The following is a 26,717-nucleotide window of genomic DNA, read 5'->3' as shown; positions in this document are numbered from 1 at the left end:
GTGCTGATCAACAGTAAGTTCTTTTTGTACACTTTTGTACAGTTATGGTTACAAACTCTCTCTGCCTCTCTACTCTTGGATTAATTGGCCACAAAAAGTAAACTAAGTTAAAGGGGTCATCGGATGCGACATGCACATTTACAAGTTGTTTGAACTGAAATGTGTGTTGGCAGTGTATACACAACTACCCTATAATGATAAAGATCCACCCAGTGTTTTTTCTTCTGTATTTTTTTTCTCATTAAATAATTTCCCCTTTCTCATATCAAGCCATTTCCTAATAATGCACTAGTCAACAAGTTCCACGGCTAAAGTAAACAGTATCATGAGAATGGCTCCTCACCCCACAGAAGAGAGGCGCGGGGTGAGTGGAGCTCATTAGCATTTCAAGGAACATTAACTAAAACAGGTTGCTGAAAACAGAGCTGATTTTGACAAGGTAAAAAGGGTGTTGTTTTACACTACCATTGAGAAATTTTAACCAAAGTATGTTACAGAATTTTCATTAAGACCCTAAAGAATCATATCAACTTGGCCATCCGATTAAAAGATGAATTTGACTGATAGCATTTATTTAAAAAAAAAAAAAAACTATACTCATCGCAATAATACCGTTATTGTAAAGAATTTTGGCCAGGATAATTGTGTAATGAAACTCTGACAGCCCTACTGACAACTAATACACTGTTTTAAAGCTTAAAAGGACTAGTTCACCCAAAAATTAGAATTCTGTCATTAATTACTCACCCTCATGTTGTTCCGAACCTATAAGACCTTCATTCATCTTTGGAATAGAAATTAAGATATTTTTGATGAAATCCAAAAGCTTTCTGACCCTCCATAGACGGCAATGAAACTATCACGTTCAAGGCCCAGAAAGGTAGTGAGTACATTGTTAAAATAGTCCATATGACATCAGTGGTTCAACCCTAATTTTATGAAGCTATGAGAATAGCTTTTTTGTTTAGAATTACTTTGTGCTCAAAGAAAACAAAAATAATGACTTTATTCAACTTTCTAATGATAACAATGAATAAAGTCATTATTTTTGTTTTCTTTGAGCACAGAAAGTAATTCTAAACAATGTATTCTCTTACATGTCTGAACAGTACCATGACGCATGTGTGTGTATTGCTCTGCTTGTAAACAAGTCGCAAGTCCGGGTACTATGTCAGAACGCCAGCTCCTGCGTCAGCAGCACCACACACGTGTGTCGTGATACTCTCATGTACATACATCAAAGAATGACAGGGAAGAGAAGAAATTGTTTAATAAAATCGTTATTTTTGGTTTCTTTGTGCACAAAAAGTAATTTCACAACAAAGGTTGAACCACTGAATCACATGGACTATTTTAACGATGTCCTTACTACCTTTCTGGGTCTTGAATGTGTCAGTTATGTTGCAGTCTATGCAGGGTCAGAACACTCAGATTTCATCAAAAATAATTTGTGTTCTGAAGATGAACGAAGGTCTTACAGTTTTAGAATGACATGAGGGTGAGTAAATAATGACAGAATTTTCATCTTTGGGTGATCTATCCAAATCAATAACCTGTTTGTGCTCAGATTACTATGGGAAAGTATGATACAATATTAAATTTTTTGGGGGGATTATGCTCCAGATCCTTGTCCTAGCAGTCAACGCTTGTGTTTAAACACATGAAGCTGTAATGCTAATGAAAATGACAAACACCCGACAAGCAATTTTCATTTTGGGGTATTTCTTTAAATGCAACTGGGTATTTCCAGTGCGATCAGCCCTGAAATGGTGCATGGTAGTCTAAATATATCCTGCTACCTGGTGCTGCTTTGGATTCACCACTAGGAGGAATCAAACACTAAGAATTTCCCTCAAGTCTTCAGAGCAGCACACTTTATGCCTCAACTGAATGTACTCATGCAAGATGTGCCGTATAAAGTGCATTTTTGGCTGTTCTTCAAGGGTCAAACGAAGGCATGTGTGTGGTAACGAGAGGTCCAGGATCCACCAGCGAGTGGTGCACTTTTTAGGAAGCTGTGAGTGAGTGTTTGCTTCCGTGTCATGTGTGCAGCAGTGATGTATGTGAGTGGGCAGTAGTGACTCACTGCTGACGGTGAGCACATTGTTCTTGATCTCTGCGGTGATTTGGATGCGGCCCCTCCTCTCAGTGTGGTCAGTCCCACACAGACTCGGCACGTTGGCCACACAGCGCTTATGGATGTTCATCATGCAGTCTGGTTGGAGGGAGACAGAAAGAGGGAGAGATGTTACACCACAACCCCAACTTACAGATGCGCATTGTGTAAAAGATGATATATGAATCTATATATGAGTGTGACATTTTAAGGGCCAGACAGAAAGGGAAAGTGCTTTCCTTCTACCAAAGGCCTGTTGAGCCAATTCTGTAACTATGAATGGAAGTTCAGCCATCACTCATAAGTCTCCTACCAACATGTAGACTGCATCAAATGTATACTTTGCAAGTAAAGGCAATCCCAGACAGCAAATTTAGAGCCACTTTATTAAGGAAGAATGTATTAAATTGATCAAAAGTGAGAAATATATGTCACAAAAGATTTACATTTTATCAGCATTTGCGCAAAACCATTAAGCAGAACAACTGTTTTCCACACTGATAATAAGAATAATCTTTTGAATACAAAATCAGCGAATCAGAATGACTTCTAAAGGACCATGTGATGCTGAAGACTGGTACAATCATTGCTTAAAAATGTTCCATTATCACTAAATATTAAAATAGAAAACAGATATTTTATTTTTAATTAAAAACTCACAATATTACTGCTTTTCACTGCATTTTTTAATAAAATAAATGCAGAATTGGTGACCTTTTTATTACCTTATATACACGTAAAGGTGAATATCAGTGCCTCAAAGGTACATACAGATAAATGGTAAATATAAGTATTTTTGAAAAGGTAGCAGCCAAATTCTGTACTTGTTTTCTGAGACCGTATTGTACGTTGTATATATTTCAGTTGCTGTTCTAAAAGGTACCTGCTTATGTATACAGTAGACGGGGAGTTGACTCACTAGATATTGGAACAAAGTAACTGTATTTTCTTTTTTTATTTATTAATAATATGTGACCCTGGACCACAAAACCATTCTTAAGTGTCAATTTTTCAAAATTGAGATTTATATATCATCTGAAAGCTGAATAAATAAGCCCTCCATTGATGTATGGTTTGTTAGGATAGGACAATATTAGGCCGAGATACAACTAGGCCTATTTGAAAATCTGGAATCTGAGGGTGCAAAAAAAATAAAAATATTGAGAAAATCGCCTTTAAAGTTGCCCAAATGAAGTTCATAGCAATGCATATTACTAATCAAAAATTAAGTTTGAATATATTTACAGTAGGAAATTTACAAAATATCTTTACTTAATATCCTAATGATTTTTGGCATAAAAGAAAAATCGATAATTTTGACCCATACAATGTATTTTTGGCTATTGCTTCAAATATCCCCCAGCGACTTAAGACTGGTTTTGTGGTCCAGGGTCACATATACAAACCAGAATGAGAACATGAAAACACATATCAATTCAACTTCCCCACCTACCCTCCCTCACCCACCCAACCTAACCCTGCGATCTCTTCAAATGGGGTACATAATGGATAGAAAACTTAACAGAAAACCACAGGAATCATAAAACATAAATCCCAAAAAGTAACTATTTTCTGAAGGTTGTATAATCTGACCGAGAACAAACTAGTCCTCAGGTTGTACTCTCCTGCTAAAATCATCGCCAGCATCATGCGTGCTTTGGATGCTGGTATACTTATTAACAAGCAAGACCATCCAGCTCCATCAGAAATAAATAGACTGGTTGACTACTCTAAACTGATCTACACAGCAGGGTCAGTGGGGGCTGAAGAACAAAGCAGTAGTGAAGATGCTGTGTAGTGAAGATCACAATTATGCTGCTTTTGTTGTGTTGGAGGCCATAGGCCAAAGACAAGCAGCTGGACTCAACATAAGTTTACATATCAAATAGCCAAACAGGCACTCTGGCATTCAGACCACTTCTGAAAATGACTGTGAAACAAGCAAACACACATTCACACACACACTGTACTCTTTCATGCACTGCAGCACTTCTCCACAGTTCAGTCAGAAGTGTGACGGAGCACAAGCCATAGCTGGAGTGTAAACAGTGTAGAGGGCTCCGGAGAAGACGACGCACGCATTGGAAACTAAACAAAGGTAATTATAGCTCTCCCTGTCTGCAACCATAACAACTTTGTGTCAGGTTTCAGGTGATGATGCTGAACACCTCATCTTTACACCACCTGTCAGCTCACTTGCCTACCTGCCTGTCATACATTAATAAGAGTACAGAGCTGCTGGAAAATACGCTGTTATATCAATGAATATTTGTTAGCCAACAATCAGGTGAATATATATGTGCCCTGGAGGCTTGGACAGCTGCTAAGTGAGTGAAGCATTTTGAATGTTTTATGTATTGGACACTGGATAAGAGGCTGGCTAGCGTGAGATGGAAAATCTCTCTTCAGTCAGGTACTTTGTGAGCGGGTCTTCATACAGCCTGGTTATGTTCACAGGATATTCACTTCACAGGGATATGTAACACACACGGGTCGCCCAACCATTATACTAGGGTTGCACGGTATACGGTACAAATGGGATCATAAAATATTGAATAGTAGTAACACTTCGCATAGTTTGAATTCTAACAATGTGCTGCTATTCAGTACAATTCAGCAGTCCTAAGGAACGTGACGTAAAATGTGAGCGCTAACGCTAATGCTAAATTTAATGGTGTCAAAATGCATCATTGCATGATTTGAGCATGAAAAAGTTGAAGGCATTTGTTGTGGAACTTAATTGATTATCATGCCTGTAATATCTGCCAATGTGGGTATTACAATAGATGCAGAGCATGTGAGACTGGGAAAAAAAGAAAGCTCATGCTGCCTACACTCGCTGCTCACTAAGACTGTAATTATATGATCAAAAATACAGAAAAAAAAGGATTTAAAATAACCGTTTTCTATATAATATTTATTCTATTGTGTAATTTATTCCTGTGATGGCTAACCAGAATTTTCAGCATTATTACTCCAGTCTTTAGTGTCACATGACCCTTCAGAAATCATTCAATCATATGCTGATTTAGTGCTCAAGAAACATTATCATCATTGGTAAGTCTTTTTTCAGTCTTTTTCAGTTCAAAAGAACAGCATTTATTTGAAAAAGAATTCTTCTGTAACATTATAAAAGTCGTTACTGTCACTTTTGATCAATTTAATGCATCCTTGCTGAATAAAAATACAAATTTCTACAAAAATTACTTAGTTTTTGTTGGTATAAGACTGAATCCTATATTATGATACCCAGCCAGCCCTACAACATCCATTCCACAAAAAGAATTTGCATCCTGGGATCAGCTTTGGACTATTAAAAACATGTAAAAACCAAAGAAGTGTTCTGCATGGTTGATTATGTGTTATGTTGAAATCAAGGAAAGTTAGAGATACCCACGGTCACATCTCATGCCCTGGTGGATGAGTCCATACAGCAGAGAGCCGCAGTGGTCACAGAAGGTGGGGCTGGAGTATGTGTGGACCTTGAACTTGTGCTTACTGCGCGGGTCCTTCAGAGAGACACAAAAAAGAGAGCAGTCAGCCACGTTAGACATTAATAAGCATTACCAAAAACAAACTGGGAATTATTGTTGACTGCAATAACACAAATACATGGTGCAAAAGTTCTTAAAGGGGAAGTATAATCGAAAAACAAGCAGAAGAGAAATTAATTTAAACAAGTATTTTACATGGTAAAAGCATAGGTGCGGCAAGGAAAAGTGAGTAAGAAAAGTCAGCTTATAGCTTTACAATATTCACATTTTAACCTTTTTTGCTAATTGTGAAAAGAAGTAAACATTCAAAACCAAAAAGTAAAAAAAAACTGTTTAAAAGCAAATGGATTGCTAAAGAACAATACATGTAAAGCACATTTCACACTACAGATGTGCAATAATATACACACACAAACACGCACAGATTTTGTAGATTTTTTTAAGAAATATATAAATATTTAATTCAGCAAGCATGTATTAAATTAATCAAAAGTGACATACTTTTACATTACAAAACATAACTTTATAAACTGTATTAAACTACTAAACTTTATTAAACTATTATACTTTATTATGCTATTTTTATTTTTTCACCAAAACTTTCATCTATTTATCAAATAATTATTTTATAAAAAAATGATTGCGCTTTCCACAAAAATACTAAGCAGCTGTTTTTAACATTGATAACCACAATAAATGTTTCTTGATCGTCAAATCAGTATATCAGAATGATTTCCTAAGTATCTTGACTGGAGTACTGGCTGCTGAAAATTCAGCTTTACTATCACAAGGGGGAAAAAAATCATTTGAAAATATATAAAAAAATAAATAAATGTGATTTTAAAATTAAAACATATTTCACACTATTACTGTTTTTACTGTCTTCATCAAGTGGTGCCTTGGTAAGCATTAAAAACATCTTTTAAAAACTTTATTTTGAACAGTAGTGTATTACACAATTAAACGGAAATAGACAAATAAATAAAGAGCAGTGAGATTTTTCTTGTTTTCAAAATGTGTTCTTTAATATATAAATAAAATGTTAATATTGTTGCGTTCATAAAATATATTATATAGAATAAAATCATATATATAATATTATAATACATAATAATATTGATTAATAGTAAAATGATTATATAATGACCAGAATAGCCTTCCTGTTCGCCTCCCCCCAAGTGATCCATCCATTATTAATTAAGCAGGGGCTCTTTTATGACTTTCTATTCATAAGAAGCTATTTTAATATTCTCCCTCTGAATACAGCTCATGGCGGCGTTGACACTCACACAAAAAGAGAGCAGCTTCCATATGGCCTGTGGCCTGGGCGCACAGAGAGGCCCCAGTGAGCGTATGCCGCCCCCAGAAGCCCACAGGACTGTTACATACTCTTACAGTAGAGGAATATGCAATGAGAATGTAACGGTTTGGTTTCTGTTTAGTTCCCTGTTTTGCCCATATTTGGTTTTCCCAGTCATTAGTTAATTATCTATCATCCTCTTCACCTGTGTTTAATCAATTATCTAGTTAGCTCCTTTGTTCTAGTCCCTTTATAAGTCCTGAGTTTCCCCTCAGTGTTTGTCCATTCTTAAGTTAGTTAATGTCTTATGTGAGTTGATGCCGTTGAATAAAGAATACTCCTTTTGTTTTATTCCTTCGTCGAGCGCCTTATTTGTCACAACCACCCGACGCATAACAGAAGAACGGACCATTACCGAAGACATCATGCTGAGGAGGAGGTTAGATTTGGTTCCCCGGAAGGGAGTTCCGGAGATCCTCAGCTCGCTTCCTCCGTACGCCGCGAGCTTTTGGTTTCCGCCCGCGGCGAAGAGGATTCCGCCTACCGTAAAGGCGATGATTCCGCCCGAGGCGAAGAGGATCCCGCCGAAAATGGCGATGAACGTTGCACCGTCCGCGACGAAGATGGTTTCGCCGCCTACTACGGCTCAGCCCGAGACGCCGATGGAGGAAGGGCAGGTGCCTGTAGGAGTGCTAATTGTATATGAGGGAATGTCATGGACTCCAGTGCCTGCTCCTCGCAAGTGCCCTCTAGTGCCTGCTCCTCGCAAGTGCCCTCCAGTGCCTGCTCCTCGCAAGTGCCCTCCAGTGCCTGCTCCTCGCCAGTGCCCTCTAGTGCCTGTTCCTCGCAAGTACTCTCCTGTATCTCCGCTGGTTCCGCCCAGTTCTCCTGCGTCTCCGCTGGTTCCGCCCAGCTCTCCTACGTCTCCACTGGTCCCGTCCAGCTCTCCTGCGTCTCCGCTGGTCCCGTCCAGCACTCCTGCGTCTCCGCTGGTCCCGTCCAGCACTCCTGCGTCTTCTCTGGTCCTGTCCAGCTCTCCTGCGTCTCCGCTGGTCCCGTCCAGCTCTTCTGCGTCTCCGCTGGTTCCATCCAGCTCTCCTTCGTCTCCGCTGGCTCCATCCAGCTCCGCGCCTCCCGAGCGCCCTCAAGTATCCGCGCTGCAAGAGCGCCCTCAAGTATCCGCGCTGCAAGAGCGCCCCTTTGAATCCGCGCTGCAATCAAGTGTCCGCGCTGCAAGAGCGCCCTCAAGTGTCCGCGCTGCAAGAGCGCCGTCCTACGTCTCTGCTGGTCCCGCGTCCAGCTCTCCTTCGTCTCCGCTGGTTCTGTCCAGCTCCGCGCCTCCCGTGCGCCCCCAAGAGTCCGCGCTGCAAGAGCGCCCCCAAGAGTCTGCTCCTCCAGAGCGCTCCCAAGTGTCCGCTCCTCCAGAGCGCCCCACTGAGCCCGCTCCTCCAGAGCTTCCCACTGAACCCGCTCCTCCAGAGCTTCCCACTGAACCCGCTCCTCCAGAGCTTCCCACAGAGCCCGCTCCTCCAGAGCTTCCCACAGAGCCTGCTCCTCCAGAGCTTCCCACAGAGCCTGCTCCTTCAGTATGGCCCCTAGAGGGGAACACCCCAAAAAAAATTTGGGGGGGGGGGGGGGGGCATATAGTCTCTGCCTGTGTGGCCGGGCCAAGGGCCAAGGCCACTGAGCTCCCTGATCCACCTTGGGCTCCTAAAAGAAATGTTACCAATTGTTTCCAAGTTACCTGACCTGCCAGGGCGTCCCGAGTCTCCTGATCCACCATGGTCTTCCGAGTCTCCAGTCCCGCCATGGCTCCCCGAGTCTCCAGTCCCGCCAAGGCCGTCCAAGCTCCCTGATCCGCCATGGCCGTCCAAGCTCCCTGATCTGCCATGGCCGTCCAGGCTCCCTGATCCGCCATGGCCGTCCAGGCTCCCTGATCCGCCATGGCATTCCAGGTTCCCTGATCCGTCATGGCATCCTGTGTCGCCGGATCCGCAATGGCCTCCCGAGTCTCCAATTCCGCCATGGTCTCCTGATCCGCCCTGGAGGCTTCCCTTGTCTCCTCCCTATCCTGGTCCAGCTCCAGCCTCCAGGGCGCCCCCCCCCCCTCCCCGATTTTACTGTTACGGTGGGGGGCGATATCTGTAACGGTTTGGTTTCTGTTTAGTTCCCTGTTTTGCCCATATTTGGTTTTCCCAGTCATTAGTTAATTATCTATCATCCTCTTCACCAGTGTTTAATCAATTATCTAGTTAGCTCCTTTGTTCTAGTCCCTTTATAAGTCCTGAGTTTCCCTTCAGTGTTTGTCCGTTCTTAAGTTAGTTAATGTCTTATGTGAGTTGATGCCGTTGAATAAAGAATACTCCTTTTGTTTTATTCCTTCGTCGAGCGCCTTATTTGCCACAACCACCCGACGCATAACAGAGAAGAGGTCAGAGTGAATTTACACAGGCTGCCCTCACATCCAAGAGCAAACCGTGTAGGGAAGCAGAGGTGCTGATAAGGCTCTCGGTGTGATGAAATGAGAGAGGAAGTAGGTGGATGAGGTGAGAGAGAGAAAGAGAGCAAGGCTACATGACAATATTACAATACAAATCACAATAAGTAGTTGCAAAGGGGTCAAAGTTAGGCAAGGTCTGTTAGCCTCTGCTAGTAGATACTGTATGCTCTGCAGAGTAAAAGTGTTTTTCTATTCTAATAACAATAGTTTTCTATTTTGTATTTCTATTTTATTCCAGTCTTCAGTGCCAAACTGTCCATCTTAATATTTTTGTGGAAACCATGATACATTTTTTCAGGATTCTTTGATGAATTGAAAGCACCTTTTGTAAGATTATAAATGTTTAAATTAAAGTAAATTATGAATGATTAATTTAATGTGTGCTTGCTGAATAAAAGCATTAATTTCTTTAAAAAAATCTTTGAACAGCAGTGTGCATATTACTAGTATTTAATTTAATAAAATATATATTATCTTTTTTTTCATATATTGCCTAGCTACATTATTACTTGATAGTTTGTCATTTGCTTGAAAACAATGATCTAGTTTCTGGCAAAGATAGCTATACACTTCAAAAGTGTGACAAATCTACTACTTCTCAACTGAATCATGCCACACAGTCCGTTTCTATGCATCATCCATGTATCTATTTCCTTGCTTTTTTCCAAGAGAACAGTTGTGAAAATATCAGTTTGGATGGCACTCTACAAACAACCAAACCTTAGCAACGCATTAGGCAATATAAACAGCATTGACCAAACAACAAAACCTACACGACCCAGTGGGCAATTTGGACAGCAATATGCAAATCACTAGAGCCAGCACACTTTCAAAGCTCAATGGAAAGCAGCTAAGTGCTTAATTAAAATTATAATAACCATCCCAGCTATATTAAACAGCACTGAGGAAGCTTTTGGAAACAGAAGATGGAAGGCGTTTCTATCCATACATCAGTGACAAAGTATAATCAAGCTTTAAAGCCTAGGCCTCCATGAATTATGGACCAAGCTGTCCATTTTCCTTGTGTTTGCCGGCAAAATTTCAAGCGATGATCATGTTTAATGTAATGAAAATTACGGAGCCCATGTGTTCATTCACAAAACTTTTGCTTTGCAATGCAATACTTTGCAACAGAATGTAAAAAGTTTCGCAAGAGAACACGTTAACACTTTATTTGAAGGTGTCCTTGTTACACATTGCATGTACTTACTATTATAAAAAATTATTATGCATAATTACATGCAAGTAACCCAAGCCAAACCTTAATCCTAACCCTAACCATACAGTAAGTACATGTAGTTAATTAATATTACTCAGTGCTTAAATGTATAATTACACTGTAACAAGGACACCTTCAAATAAAGTGTAACCGAGAACATAAAAGCACTGATGTAAACCTAATATAATATATAAGTATAATCTCTGCAAGGAGAGACTTGGTGTTGTTTCAAAACAAAAGAATATATATTGTATCGGCTATCTGCCAAAATGAGTTATCGACATATATCGACATATTGGATATTGGCAAAAATCCAATATCATGAATCCCTAGTAACTGATAAGAATAATGAAACGGGGCTGAGCGAAACTACATACTTTCAATATCATATTTAAGTGGGTTGACTAAATTAACAATTAAATAACGTTTATAGGAATGTTTCAAATGTTTTTGTCTATAGAATGAACATCAGTTGAGTCCAAAACCACATTAGACCACACTGACTTCTATTAAATTGAACACTTGAGGTATTTTTTAAAATCCTCTTTTGTGGTTCAAAGAAGAAAGTCATAAAGGTTTGGAAAAATATGATGAACAAATAATTATATTTTTTTATTTTTGAGTGAACGATGTATTTTTTTAGCCCTATTTCGTGTTCAGTGCATCCTTCTTACATAAATATGTTTTCTAAACAGTTCGGATAAAATATATTGGTGCATCTCATGGCACCACAAACAATTTACAGCACCATGTAAAGCAGCACAGAGAACAATATGATGTGCTCACGTCCATGTGAAGGTCCATTCAAACAAATGAAGGCGCATCAGAGGAGGGCTGTGAAATGCAGATTAGGTGCAGGTGTAAGGGGCTTTTGTAGACTCATCTGAATAGTCTGATGACAATGTCACCCCTGTAGCACTGGCCCATCCGACAAAACACAGACTCACTCATTATAAAGAGAAGAGACACAGTATAATTCATTTGTATTGTAATTCCCTGTCAACTTATACAGATGGGACACAGTGAGCAGGATACAAACAATAACAAACAATAAAAGCCGGTAGATGAAATTAAGCCCAACATATGGGTGCCTGTCCAAACAGAGATCCATAGACAGGAAAAATAGCAAGTGACAGACGCAAATAAAATCATAACACCATCTTTGTGCTAGAACTGATCTAAATGCTTTGATTATTTGTTCATTTATTACAAAAAACATCCTTATCCAAAATATATATTTAACTACAGTGCCATTCAAACAACCTGTCTATTTTGTACCCGATTTAAGGTCTGTATGGGAACATTTGATCCCAATATGTAGGCAAAACCTGAACCCATACACAGGGTGCAGGTGTGGGTTTCTCTGATCCCTTCCCCCTCTTCAAAGCAGATGTTATCATTTAAGGCGCTTTGTTCATCACTGAACCCTCATTAAAATGAAAAGTGAGAGCACAGGAGCTCTGTCTATTCATAAACGTCAAAGGCAAAGAGCAAAGCCAACCAGTCTAAATCTGATCAAGACCCACTGATCACAAAATACTAATGTTCCTTTGCGGACATCACAGAAGATTATACTGACCATCTGACCACAAGCTTTTTTACCAGAATATATCAAATTGTTTATATACCTATATTGTGTGCTGCAGATAACTGAAATAACAAAACTACACTGTACCAGGTTTTCTTGTGTCTGTTCTTTTTAAATGACTCCAACAAACATGCATCTTTTTGTACAAAGCAATCTGAGACATTTTTCCCCAGTGGTTTGTAGATCAGCCTCAATACTGGTTATATACTGATAGACTGAAAAAGAGCTCAGCCTGAGGTTGCAGAGAAAAGATCTTCAAGAGATTGTTCACGTTTTCTACCATCTGAAGTGCAGACTTAATAAATACAGACAGGTTTATTTTTACATTATGTAATTACATCCTCAAGTGTGAGAAAGTGAACTGAAGCTTCTTCAGAGCGGGGAGTGGTGTGTTTGGATTGGCTGAACTTGGTTCCCTCAGACCAATGCAGGTGTTCGGGAAACCAAGAAAAAAAACCCACAAAGCAGTTCACAGGAAACAGCAAGTGTGACACAGGAAAGCACTCTTCTGCACACAACTCTTTAGAAACTCCACCACTAATATGCCAGTGCCTTAACATGCAGTTTGTTTGTCTTTCTTTCTATGTATTGAAAATTGCTCTATATTCAATTTATTTTTATATGCACTATACCAAAATGAATGACACTTAGGATTTTCATGACTTCTCCAGTCATGTCCTGTTGATATGCTGGTCTTCGCTGATTTCATCTAGTCTCCCAGACTGGTCAAACTGGTGTTTAGTTGGGCAACCAGCTGGTCTTCCAGCCTGACTAACTGAAAAGAGCTCAAACCTCTTTTAAACCAACTAAAAAACCAGTCTGACCAAGCTGAGAAAGCAACTAACAAACAAACAAACCTGCTAAAGGTAGTTTTTTCATAAGGGTAAAAATGTAAAATTTTAAATTCCTTAATATTTCCATTTCCACGTTTCCTTTTAAAGGGGTAGTTCGCCCAAAAATGAAAATTCTGTCATTAATTACTCACCCTTATGTCGTTCCAAACCCGTAAGACCTTCGTTCATCTTCAGAACACAAAGATATTTTTGATGAAATCCGAGAGCTTTCTGACCCTCCATAGACAGCAAGGGAATGACCACTTTAAGTTAGTTAGGACATCAATATATTGTTCCATGTGACTTCAGTGGTCCAACATTAATATTATGAAGCTATGGGAATCCTTTTTGTGCTCAAAGAAAACAAAAATAACAAATTTATTCAACAATTTCTTCTCTTCTGTGCCAGACTTAATTTATGACAATATCACAGCACGTGTGTGATGCTGCTGACGCAGGAGCCCGCGTTCTGATGTAGTACTCTTGTGAATAATTTGTTGAATAATATTGTTATTTTTGTTTTCTTTGAGCACAAAAAGTATTATCATAGCTTCATAAATTAAGGTTGAACCACTGATGTCACATGGACTATTTTAATGAAGTCCTTATGACCTTTCTGGACCTCGAATGTGTCAGTTGCGTTGCTGTATATGAAGGGTCAGAAAGCTCTCGGATTTCATCAAAAATATCTTAATTTGTGTTTTGAAGATGAATGTCTTACAGGTTTGGAACGACATGAGGGTGAGTAATTAATTAATTTTTATTTGTTTATCTTTATGTTTTATTGATTGTTCTAGTGATCTGAAAAAAGAGACAAAAAAATCAAGTGAAGCTGCTATACAATGCAAAAAATATTTTTTTGCTGCACTTGAAAAGGTCAAAGTTAAACAGTATGAACTTTGAATGGTGCATTACAATACTTAAGGTACCGCAGCCGCTGATGATTCGCTCCATAACGTCTAATGCACTGAGCAACACTGATGCGAAAGGACCTTAATACTCGATAATTATCTAACCTAAGTTACCATACACTGTGTACAAATGACATTATTTCTGTCATAGAGGAAAACGCTGATGTTTTTTCTATGACAAAGCAACAAAGATTCTTTTCAGATAGAGTGCATGCACAATCCTCCCACTTCCATGCTTCTATCACACAGCACGCAGCGCACTGAGTCATCGAATAATCAGTACTGAATAAGAAGGTGCAAGCAGTTCTGTACAAAGGAGTTCAAATAGAAAGACTGGGGAGGGAGAGGAAACACAGTAGAAATGCATCGCTATAGAGCCCTCCCACCCGGTGGCCTTCAGAGAGTTCCCATGGTGATGGCCAAAGCCCATCGCCCAGCAACAGGCTGGTACCTGTCACAGCGAGAGTTCACGGCGGTTGTCGCGTCTGGCTGAAGGAAAAAAAATACACTTGAGAAAGCTGAACATTTCTGTGTAAAGACACACAAACACATACTTTCACACTTCCATTTCCCCTTTTCTCAAACTATGCACTATTTATGAAGGCATGTTTTTCTTTAGTAGCAGCTGTAGATTATCATCATGTCGGAGAGAGGGGTTGTGGGTAACATTTATCACAGTGTCAGGACCACTGTGATAGAGTTATGCAAAACACAGTTTCTGTGGTTTGCTACAAGAAACGGTTATGGCCAAAAGTTGAAGGCTCTAGTTCATCATGCAATAGTAATAACTAACAATAATGTAAAATAATCTCAATCATTACATATGTGAAATGCATCCAATTCTAGGTCCAATTCTCGCTATTAACAAACTATTAACTACGACTTTTGCTTAAAAAAAACTCCTAATTTACTGCTTATTAATAGTTAGTAAGGTAGTTGTTAAATTTAGGTATTGGTTAGGATTAGAGATGTAGAATATGGTCTTGCAGAATATGTGCTTAATAAGTACTAATAAACAGCCAGTATGTTAATAATAGGCATGCTAATAAGCAATTAGTTAATAGTTAGAATTAGTCCCTATACTAAAGTGCTACCAAATGTTTTAATAAAAAAATGAAAATGATATAAAAACATAAAATGTACAATAAAATATATAATTTTATTCAGTTCACAACCTGAATTGAATTTAAATTCTCCTTGAAACAGTCACAAAAAATTGTTATTTATGGAATATACTGACCAAGCATATCCAAAGGGTTCACATATTTTTCCCACAGTAAGCGCATTTCTTGATACTGAAAGTGGCTGAAAAAGCTAAAGATAATATGGTCTGAGGGACACCAATGTGGTCAAAGAAATTTTTCTCACACACACAGACATCCTCATTTCTGATCACTCCAGCCATGTTTCTTTCTTAATGCTTTGTGACAAGCAATCAGGCGCACTGCTCGGCAACAGAGTGACGTTTGGTTTCTCCTTGAAACGGCTCTTTAAATAACTGCACAACAGCTTATTCACAGAGAGAACAGCACATTCATACAAACAGCTTACATATGAATACACTTCTTCACTCTTTATACCTTCATGCCTACAAGCATGAAGGGTAAATCGCCCAATCAGAGAAAAGTGTGACTGGCGCTGGAAACGTGTTTATGCAAATGCCTGCCCGGCCTTATTAAATCAGTGCCCCATAGGAGCATGCAACCAGTGTGAGAGGGGTATTTATAGATATCACCCACTTCTGGCAGAGCATGTGGTTGCATCCATGACTATCCCAGTGGGATTTCAAATAATGACAGTGGGGAGTGGGAGATGGCGTGGAAATTTCAAATTTCTAGGGTCTTTTTGGGTTTCTCAAAAACATTTAATCGGCTCACAAAATTTCCAAACGAGTTACAGTACAGGCAGTCATTTATCCATAAAAGTTGAATGTGTGAATATATATATATGTGTGTGTGTGTGTGTGTGTGTGTGTGTGTGTGTGTGTGTGTGTGTGTGTGTGTGTGTGTGTGTGTGTGTGTGTATGTATGTATGTATGTGTATATATATATATATATATACAGTATATATATATATATATATATATATATATATATATATATATATATATACACACTATATATATACACACTATATATATATATATATATATATATATATATATATATATATATATATATATATATATATATATATATATATACGCACACACACACACACACACACACACACACACATATATATATATATATATATATATATATATATATATATATATATTAGTGCTGTCAAACGATTAATCGCGATTAACTGCATACAAGAAAGTTTGTTTACATATATGAATGTGTACTGTATATTTATCATGTATATGTGAATACAGACACATGCATGCATATATTTGAGAAAAATATTATGTTTATATATTAAATATATTTATATATAATATAAAATATAATAATATAAATGTATATACATGTAAACATTTACTGAATTTATCAAAATATATACTGAATGTGTGTGTGTGTGTGTGTGTGTGTGTGTATTTATATGTACATAATAAATAAACACAGTACACATACATATATTATGTAAACAAAAACTTTTATTTCCGATGCAATTAGGAAAAACCATGCATTAAGAGCTGGGGCATGAAAACTTTTGAACAGAATGAAGATGTGTATATTTTTCTTGTTTTGCCTAAATATCTTTTTTTTTTTCATTTAGTACTGCCCTTCAGAAGCTACAGAAGATAACTTACTTTTTTTTTTTCAGAAGACAAATTAAGTTAAATTTACCTCGATCTTCAAATTCAAAACGTTTTCACGCCCCGGCTCTTATTGCATGGTTTTTCCTTCTGGAGCATCAGTGAGCGTTTGAACTTTCTGTAATAGTTGCGAGTCCCTCAGTCGTCCTCAGTGTGGAAAGATGAATCTCAAAATAATACAGTCATAGTTGGAAAGGATTCAAATACACACAAATGCTGGGAAACCAAAGAATTTGTGTGACCTGAAGGATTTTTCTGAAGAACAGCAGGCAGTTTAACTATTCAGGACAAACAAGGAACTCATGAGTAACTATCATTAAACAACAACAACAACAACAACAAAAACAGCTGTGAATCATTCAGGTAACAACACAGTATTAAGAACCTCGGTTCGGGGGTCACGGCTCGATACAAGTTCGGTACAACGAGAAAAATACAACAAATCCACTATGTTACGTTTCTTTTCATTTATTTTGAACAGGCAGTAGTACAAATTAAAAAAAATTCCACCTAGATGTGAAAATACTAAATATTATATTAAATTATAATGTTATAAATATAAAATCTGCAGTACATATACATACAAGGAATAAATACTTGAAATATATTTGATTTAGTTAACAAATAAACAAGGGGAAAAAACAGTACAACACGTAACGTATATATGCGGAGTTTCAGTTCATTTTTGTGACACGCTTAATTTGTTCGCTTAATTAGACCTTTTACAGTGATGCATTATTAACAAGACAATAAATGCAGAGTGTTTCAAGTAGTTCTGTCAATCGATTATTAATTGCGTTAATCACAGTCATGAACTTTTAATAGTAGCCTATAGTAGCAGTATGCACTGTCTGCTGAACAATAGTAATATATTTCGGCCACAGTGTCTTCCACGTTAAACCGAACTTTTATTTTGACGGGTTGCCGTAAATACCTTTACAGTTCTGTGTATAGATGATATAACCGTAGTTTTACTCAAATTAAATAGTAAAATGCTTATGAAGTGACTCTCAGAGCAGTCCTCCCAGCCGTTTATAGTTGAACACACCTAGTGCTGCAAGCTTATTGGCTCACTGACGTTGATGAGATTAACTCCTTAGGTATCGAAATTTGGTACCGAACGACAAGACGTTTTTCGATACTTGGTGGTATCGAGGAAATTCAGTCGGTGCCTAAAAAGTATCGAACTCGATACCCAGCCCTAGTTTGTACAGTATATAAAAACCATGGAGAGTCCACCATAAAAGCCAACGTGTGTGTGTGTGCACTGTTGCTCATGCCAGTCAGGTAGCAATGCAGCTAACAAGTTCTGCTCGTGGCAAACAACAGCATTGGAACAATTGGCTTGTCTATTGTAGCCAATTATTCCAGTGGAGCTGTGTGTCTCTGTCTGTAGCATTTTTAAGAGGTGACGATCACCAGGGCTGAGAGGATAAATCGGGAAACTCTCTCACTATTTGACAATGCCTTTTGCGCAACAAAAACTTACCCACAGCAATGTTGATATATCATCAATTTCAATGATTTATTAAGAAAGTGAATTGAACCAACAAGAGAGTGAGGGCTGAGATTTAAAAAAAGGTAGATACTAGATATTTTAGGTTTCCAAAGAAACCAGTGGACGTTAAACACCCTAGATCGAAGGTGTGAAAGGCATTTCTGCTTTCTAAAACCCTTACCGATCAAAGCCAATGGTATTGTCACATTTGACAAACTCCCTTTAACACAAAACACATACTATGGAATAAGACTTGCAAGCAAAAGCAAGTGAAGTGAAGTGAAGTGAAGTGACATACTGCCAAGTATGGTGACCCATACTCGGAATTCGTGCTCTGCATTTAACCCATCCATCATGCACACACACAGCAGTGAACGCACACACACCGTGAACACACACCCGGAGCAGTGTACTCTCATACATCCATGAACCCACCTAAAGTCTGGTTTGGTCTGGTTTTTATTGCACAACTGCAATCAGAGTTGAATTTTAGTGCAATACAGAGTTCTTATGACGTGAATGAGAGTTTAATGAGACTACCGGTACAGAAATCCCTTGGTGAATGTCTAATTAGCCCACTTCTATAATTGAAGCCTAAAAAGAGCCCCTTCGAAAACATCTTTGAGTCCGCCTTGCTTGGCTGTCTTTGACATTGACTATATTTATAACTACAATCCCCTTGGATAGTGGCTCTTCTGAGACTAGTTATCAGATTTACACAAGAAAAAACTAATGACAATGTCACAAGGCCAAAGCTTCATCAAATGCGCATGCAGCTTTGGCGGCACTTCTAGACCGGTGGAGAACAAACGTGAAAACAGAATTAAGCATGAACCTCATCACCGTGGATCTGGAGGAGGATGAAAGTGCGTGTTTCATCTGTATGAATGAGATGAATGGCGAGGCTTCTTAGAGAAGTAGTGGGACAGCGCCAGATTGCTAATGTGGACTGAGGCATGGAAATGTGCTAACGGCATCCCACCAACGTTCTCCATTTTAGATCACTCTGAATTCCTTTGTGGAGCGTCTACCAGCCGTGTCATATCGCCTGTCCCTGCTGGGAGTACTAAATATTACGGTATTCTAGGCAGGGGAGCCGACCTGGGACTTCTAGGGCGCTCCTCTGAGAGCTGAAGGTACGTCTGACTGAGGGAAGGCCGCTGAGAGGGCTGTCAGACGCACAGCACTGAAACTATCACTCTTAAAGAGTTCTCAGGGCACTTGTGAGGAAGTGAAAGAATACAGCATCTTATCTCAAGGCAGAACGGTCCATCTCATAAATGAAGGCTGAAGCCCTTCTGAATACTGTTCTTATATGGTTTTACCGGGGTAAAAGTTAAATTGTTTGCCAATGATGGAGGTAATGTTTACAATACAGAGAAACAATTAAAAATAAAAACTTAATACAAAAAATGTATAAAAAATATGTTTACAATACAGAGAAACAATTGATAAAACTTGGCTTACTGAATATCAGGTCCCTTTCTACAAAATCACTTTTTGTAAACGATTAGATCAATGATCATAACCTAGATTTGCTCTGTTTGACAGAAACATGGCTAAAACCAGATGAATACATTACTTTAAATGAGTCTACCCCCAAGATTACTGCTATAAAAATGAGCCACGTCCAAAAGGTTAGAGAGGGAGGTGTTGCTACAATTTATAGCAATATTCTCAGTATTTCTCAGAGGGCAGGCTTTAAGTATAACTCGTTTGAAGTTAGGGTGCTGCGTATAACATTATCTAGAGAAACACGTGTTATTGATAAATCCCCTATGATGTTTGTACTGGCTACTGTATACAGCCCACCAGGGCACCATACAGACTTTATTAAAGAATTTACTGATTTTCTATCTGAGTTAGTACTGGCTGCAGATAAAGTCTTAATTATTGGCGATTTTAATATCCATGTCAATAATGAAAAAGATGCATTAGGATCAGCATTCATAGACATTCTCAACTCTATTGGGGTTAGACAACACGTTTTACTCATTTTTTAAATCATACACTAGATTTAATACTGTCACATGGAATTGATGTTAGTGGTGTTGAAATTCTGCAGCAAAGCGATGATATCTCAGATCATTATCTAGTCTTGTGTAAACTCCATATAGCTAAAACTGTAAATTCTACTCCTTGTTACAAGTATGGTAGAACCATCACTTCTACCACAAAAGACTGCTTTGTAAGTAATCTTCCTGATTTATCTCAATTCCTCAGCATATCCAACAGCACAGAAAACCTTGATGATGTAACAGAAACTATGGACTCTGTTTTCTAGCACTTTAGATACAGTTGCTCCTTTACGCTTAAGGAAGATCAAAGAAAAGAGTCTGACTCCGTGGTATAATGAGCACACTCGCACCCTAAAGAGATCAGCCTGGAAAATGGAGCGCAGATGGAGGAAAACAAAACCAGAGGTTTTTCGTATAGCTTGGCGGGAAAGTACCCTGTCCTACAGAAAGCATTAAAAACTGCTAGATCTGATTACTTTTCATCTCTTCTAGAAGAAAACAAACATAACCCCTGGTATTTATTCAATACAGTCACTAAATTAACAAAAAATTATCAACAGGTGTTGGCATTTCACAAGAGCACAGCAGTAATGATTTTATGAACTACTTTACTTCCAAGATCGATACTATCAGAGATAAAATTGTAACCATGCAGCCGTCAGCTACAGTATCGCATCAGATGCACTATAGATCCCCTGAGGAACAATTCCACTCATTCTCTACTATAGGAGAGGAAGAATTGTATAAACTTGTTAAATCATCTAAACCAACAACATGTATGTTAGACCCTATTACACCTAAACTACTAAAAGAGCTACTTCCAGAAGTCATAGATCCTCTTTTGGCTATTATTAATTCATCGCTGTCATTAGGATATGTCCCCAAAACCTTTAAATTGGCTGTTATTAAGCCTCTCATTAAAAAAACACAACTTGACCACAAGGATCTAGTTAATTACAGACCGATCTCAAATCTCCCTTTTCTGTCAAAGATACTAGAAAAGGTAGAATCCTCACAATTATATTCCTTCTTAGAGAAAAATGCTGTCTGTGAAGAATTCCAGTCATGATTTAGACCGTATCATAGTACTGAGACTGCTCTCATTAGAGTTACAAATGACCTGCTTCTATCTTCTGATTGTGGTTGTATCTCTTTATTAGTTCTACTGGATCTTAGAGCTGCGTTCGACACTATCGACCACAACATTATTTTAAATAGACTAGAACACTTTGTTGGCATTAGTGGAAGTGCCTTAGCATGGTTCAAATCATACTTATCTGACTAGCATCAGTTCGTAGCAGTGAATGAAGAGGTATCATATCGATCACAAGTGCAGTATGGAGTACCTCAAGGCTCAGTACTAGGGCCGTTACTTTTCACGCTTTACATGTTACCCTTGGGAGATATTATCAGGAGACATGGTGTTAGCTTTCACTGTTATGCTGATGATACTCTGCTCTATATTTCTTCACGGCCTGGTGAAACACACCAAATTGAGAAACTAATGGAATGCATAGTGATATAAAAAACTGGATGACGAATAACTTCTTACTGCTAAATTCTGAAAAAACAAAGGTGTTAATTATCAGACCTAAAACTCCCACATGTAATAACCTAGAACACTATCTAACACTCACTATCTAACACTCAGTTCTTCTTCACCAATTAGGAACCTTGGTGTGCTGTTTGATAGCAATCTTTCATTTGAAAGCCACGTTTCTAGCATCTGTAAAACAGAGTTTTTCCATCTCAAAAACATATCTAAATTGCAACCCATGCTCTCAACGTCAAATGCAGAAATGCTAATTCATGCATTTATGACCTCAAGGTTAGACTATTGTAATGCTTTACTGGGTAGTTGTTCTGCAAGCTTGATCAACAAACTACAGTTGGTCCAAAATGCAGCAGCTAGAGTCCTTACTAGAACCAGGAAGTATGACCATATTAGCTAGGTTCTGTCAACACTGCGCTGGCTTCCTAGCAAACATCGTATAGATTTAAAATCTTGTTAATTACTTATAAAGCCCTGAATGGCTTAGCTCCTTGAGCAAGCTCTTATCACATTATAGTCCTCCACGTCCGCTGTGTTCTCAAAACTCTGGCCGTTTGATAATACCTAGAATATCAAAATCGACTGTGGGCGGCAGATCCTTTTCCTATTTAGCACCCAAACTCTGAAACAATCTACCTAACACTGTTCGGGAGGCAGACACACTCTGTCAGTTTAAATCTAGATTAAAGACACATTTCTTTAACCTGGCTTACACATAACACACTACTACACTTCTGTCATTCAAATCCGCTAAAAGGATTGTTAGGCTGCATTAATTAGATCAACCAGAATCGGGAACACTCCTCATAACACACAATGTACTCGTTATATCGTAAGAAGAATGGCATCTACGCTAATATTTGTCTGTTTCTTTCTTATTCTGTTTCTCAGTCCGTGTCCGGATCAGATGGTGGATTGGCGCCGGAAGATGATGTCTGCGGCCTTGATCGTCGAAGGAGGCCAGACACTTGGATTATCCCCGAGGACATATCCCCAGTGAAGACCTCGACTAAAAATACAATAAAATAACTAAAAATATAATAAAATACCTAACTACATAATACTATTATTGTTAGAAATTGCAACAATATAAAAATAGAAATGTAATACATTTATACATTTAAAATTTTAATTAAATCAATAATTAAACAATAAATAAACAATATTATCCTGGCCAGTGGAGAACTGGCCCCCCGACTGAGCCTGGTTTCTCCCAAGGTTTTTTTCTCCATTCTGTCACAGAGGGAGTTTTGGTTCCTTGCCACTGTCACCTTGCTTTTTAAGTTGGGGACACTTGATTTCTAGCGGCAGTAGTTAAATCAAGTTTTTTCCAACTGAGGCAGCTGGCCAAGATAAAGCCGTATCTTCCAAGGCAACTTTTTGAGACAGTGATCCATGCCTTTGTAACCACTCGGCTGGATTACTGTAATGCATTGTATGTAGGAGTTAGTGGGTCCTCTGTTGCTCGTTTGCAGATGGTCCAAAATGCTGCAGCACGTTTTTTAACTGGAACATGTAAATATGAGCATATTTCCCCCATTTTAGCTTCGCTTCACTAGCTGCCCTTACGTTTTAGGATTCAATTTAAAATTCTTCTATTTGTTTTTAAATCCCTAAATGGGCTTGCCCCACCTTACATTTCTGAGCTGCTACACCCTTACATGCCTACCCGTTCTCTCAGGTCAGCTGATCAGCTGTTCCTGAATGTGCCAAAAACAAAGCGTAAGCTTAGAGGGGACCGTGCCTTTGCTGTGGAATCTGCCCATTAGGCAGGCCTCTTCATTGTCTTTATTTAAAATGTCTCTTAAAACATATCTTTTTTCCTTGGCCTTTGACACCTGATGTTGATTTTTTTTTTTTTTTTTTTTTTTTTTTTTTTTTCGTTTTTGTTGTATTTTATGTTTGTATGAGTTTTATTTTCAGTACTGTTCAGCACTTTGGTCCACTTACATGTTTTTAAAGTGCTTTATAAATAAAGTTTGATTGATTGATTGGTTGATTGATTGATAGCGATTATCGTCAATTTGATTTCACAGATACTATTTAAACTAACTGAGCTAGACAATGACATCACTGAATTCAATAATGAAATGACTTAACTGAAAATTGAGTGTTTAATCTTATTATTATACATAACTGACACTCTATCCTCAAATTTGATACTGTTAAGTGCTTTGACACAATCTGTATTGTTAAAAGCGCTATATAAATAAAGTTGACTTGACTTGAGGTAACAAGTAGTGTATAACAGTCAGATTATGTTGAAAGTAGCAAATAATTGATGCTATTACCTTTCTATTTGTTTATTGACAATATATCCAGAGGTTCTCAAACTAGGGTCTAAGGTCCACTTGGTTAAGAAAGGGGTTCTAGGGTCCAAAAAAATAAAAAAATATGAGAGGGAACCTAAGAGGATTTTATGAAAACAATACAGTAACATTCAAAAGTAAAATTTTTTAAAGGAATTAATACCTTTATTCAGTAAAGAAGCATTCAATTGAAGTAACAGTAAGGACTTTGACATTGTTGTAAAAACTTGGTCCCACTTCATATTAGTTAACTACTATGCACTTACATCAGAAAATAAGTACAATGTACTTATTGTGTTCATATTGCATCGCAAAATACTTCTGCTGGTATTGAGGTGGGATATGGGTAAGGTTAGGCACAGATTTGGTAGTATCAAATTTATAAAACTTGTAAGGGATGGGTTTCAATTACACTATTGTCCCATTAAATGGGAAATTAATTACAGATATAATTACATGTAGGTATTTCTTTTTTAAATATAAGTACAATGTAAAAACATGTTCACAATAGCCACGTTTCCACGTTTTGCCAAAAGTGCGTGCCAGAACCAGTCATGTTTCCACTGTCACTTCAGGGGCTTGATCTTGCCTTGTTAGGGCTTTCTTGGTGCCAATGGCCAGGTATTGTTGGCCCGCCGAAAACCTTGGGCCAAGCAGGCCAGCTTGGGCTCGGGGAGTGGTTATGAACAAACGCAAAGTTTCTCAGAGTCAGAAGAGCATCAGCGGCGTGGATTATTTCATGTAGTTGACAGCTATAACACCAGCATTAAAGACTTTAAAATTATTTAACTCAAAACTCACTTTTCAACAGCAGCGAGTGTTTGAAATAACCTCTGTTTGAGATCCGATGTGGATTATGATCACCATACAAGGCAGACATATTTATGAGCGATGCAAAAGACTATGCAAGCTAGCCATTACCATAGTAAACATGGTTAATATGACCGCTTGAAGAAATCAGACAAATCATATATGCTATCACAATCGTGTATTTATTTAGTAACATTTTATCTGTCAGTAAGTCTCACCTCTTTATACCTGGCTGTCTGATGTTCATATTTAGCTCCACGCATGTCATAAACTATATCAAAATCATAATTTTTGTTTGGGAGCTCCCTCTGCTACTCGGGTCATATTTTTGAAGGAGAATTTATTGAAATGATCATTCTTTCTATATGTGATGTATACTGTGACTACAAATAAACAGGAAACGATGCGACTGAATATGTGTGTCCTCTTTCTCTTGTGAAATAACGGTAAATACCACTTTATTTCTGTGTGACTAATATTCAGTCCTGACAAATTAATTCATTATGATCAATGTATCACTAATTATTGTAAAACTGGTAAAACATTGATGCTTTTGTATTTAAATCTTTACGTAAACAATAAAAACTGCAAAAAATGGCCATGTTTATCATGTTCGTTTTGTGATCGCACTAGTTCCAGTGACTTATTTCTGATTAGTTTTTTGATAACTTCTCTTTGTTGGTGAAATGATAGGGTTGCGTGATGTTGTTCCAGAGAGGTCTGTAAAGGGCGGGTTTTAGTGAAGTGCAGCGGAGCTTCTGGTCTGACGGTGGAAATCCAGTGTGATTTTGGGCTTGGTGCTACAGGTCTGAGCCTATTAGCCCTGCACGGCCCGTTTAAAGCACTGGCCCTACAGTGGAAAAGTGGCTAATAAGTGCATAGTATCAAATGATTAATCTAAATGTAAGTACATAGTAGTTAAGGCCACCTAATATAAAGTGGGACCACATATTCAAATAGTTTGTATTGATGTTAGGTTGTAATAACATTTCACAATGTTGCTGTTTTCTACTATATATTTCAGCATAAGTATATTACTATCCCATGAGGCCACAGGAGAAAAGATGCATAATGATGAACAGGGACATGATGAGTTTGGATTCTATTTAAGCTACATGTGTATACTTATAAAATGTAGTTTTAACTGGTCAAGAAGTTCTTCATTAAAGCATTGAGAATTTATTTATTTTTTCAAAAGATTGGTATCATTCACGTCTTTTACTGAAGTTTTTTTTTTTAAGCCCGTGATGACAATAAATGTAAAATTGATTTCCAGATGACGCAGTAAAATAATTTTGCTGTGAGATTTTTGTTCACAATTCAGAATTTTTTTTCTGTAACTCCTGGTGAAAAATGCTAGTTTAGACAGACAGAGAATCAAGAAGTGGCTGAGAGTGAAGCAGAAATGTATTTTTCATAATTGCATGGATTCAAAGACCAAAGCCATTTCCTATAACTGCACAGCGCCATTCATTCTCCCTTCTGTTCCTGTGAATAGTAATTGTAATGATGTGATTGAGCTGGCATTCTACGTTCACTCTCATCCACAGTAACAAAAAAGCACTCTGGTCCCCCGTTTGGACGCGCTTCCTGTAGCTGTCACTATAGACCGGGTAATTTGTTGATTTAAATGGTTGTATAACTCAGGGGCCCAAGACAAAATGAGTGGAGAAGAAGACTCCAGGAGGAAATCTGAAACGTAGAGGGTTATCGTCACCGCAGCTGTCTCACACACTTCCTCTGTGACAGTACGTCTGATTAGATTTGCCAGAGGATGACAACTTCTGCCCACCTCTATTCTCTGT

General features: G+C 38.2%; 1 protein-coding gene across 2 annotated transcripts in view; it reads right to left on the bottom strand.

Moving 5' to 3' along the window:
- The window catches only part of prkcbb (protein kinase C, beta b), a 134,436-nt gene that overhangs the window by 78,940 nt on the left and 28,779 nt on the right, over window positions 1-26,717 (bottom strand). For both annotated transcript variants that reach the window (XM_079394292.1, XM_079394291.1), the window contains exons 4-5: window positions 5,514-5,625; window positions 2,087-2,215 (exon numbers count right to left, since the gene is read on the bottom strand). In XM_079394292.1, the coding sequence (XP_079250418.1) occupies window positions 2,087-2,215; window positions 5,514-5,625 (241 nt within the window). The remainder of the gene's footprint in view (window positions 1-2,086; window positions 2,216-5,513; window positions 5,626-26,717) is intronic.

This window comes from Barbus barbus (genome assembly GCF_936440315.1).
Source record: "Barbus barbus genome assembly, chromosome: 3".
Classification (NCBI taxonomy): domain Eukaryota; kingdom Metazoa; phylum Chordata; class Actinopteri; order Cypriniformes; family Cyprinidae; genus Barbus; species Barbus barbus.
This window is presented reverse-complemented; position numbering and strand designations above follow the sequence as displayed.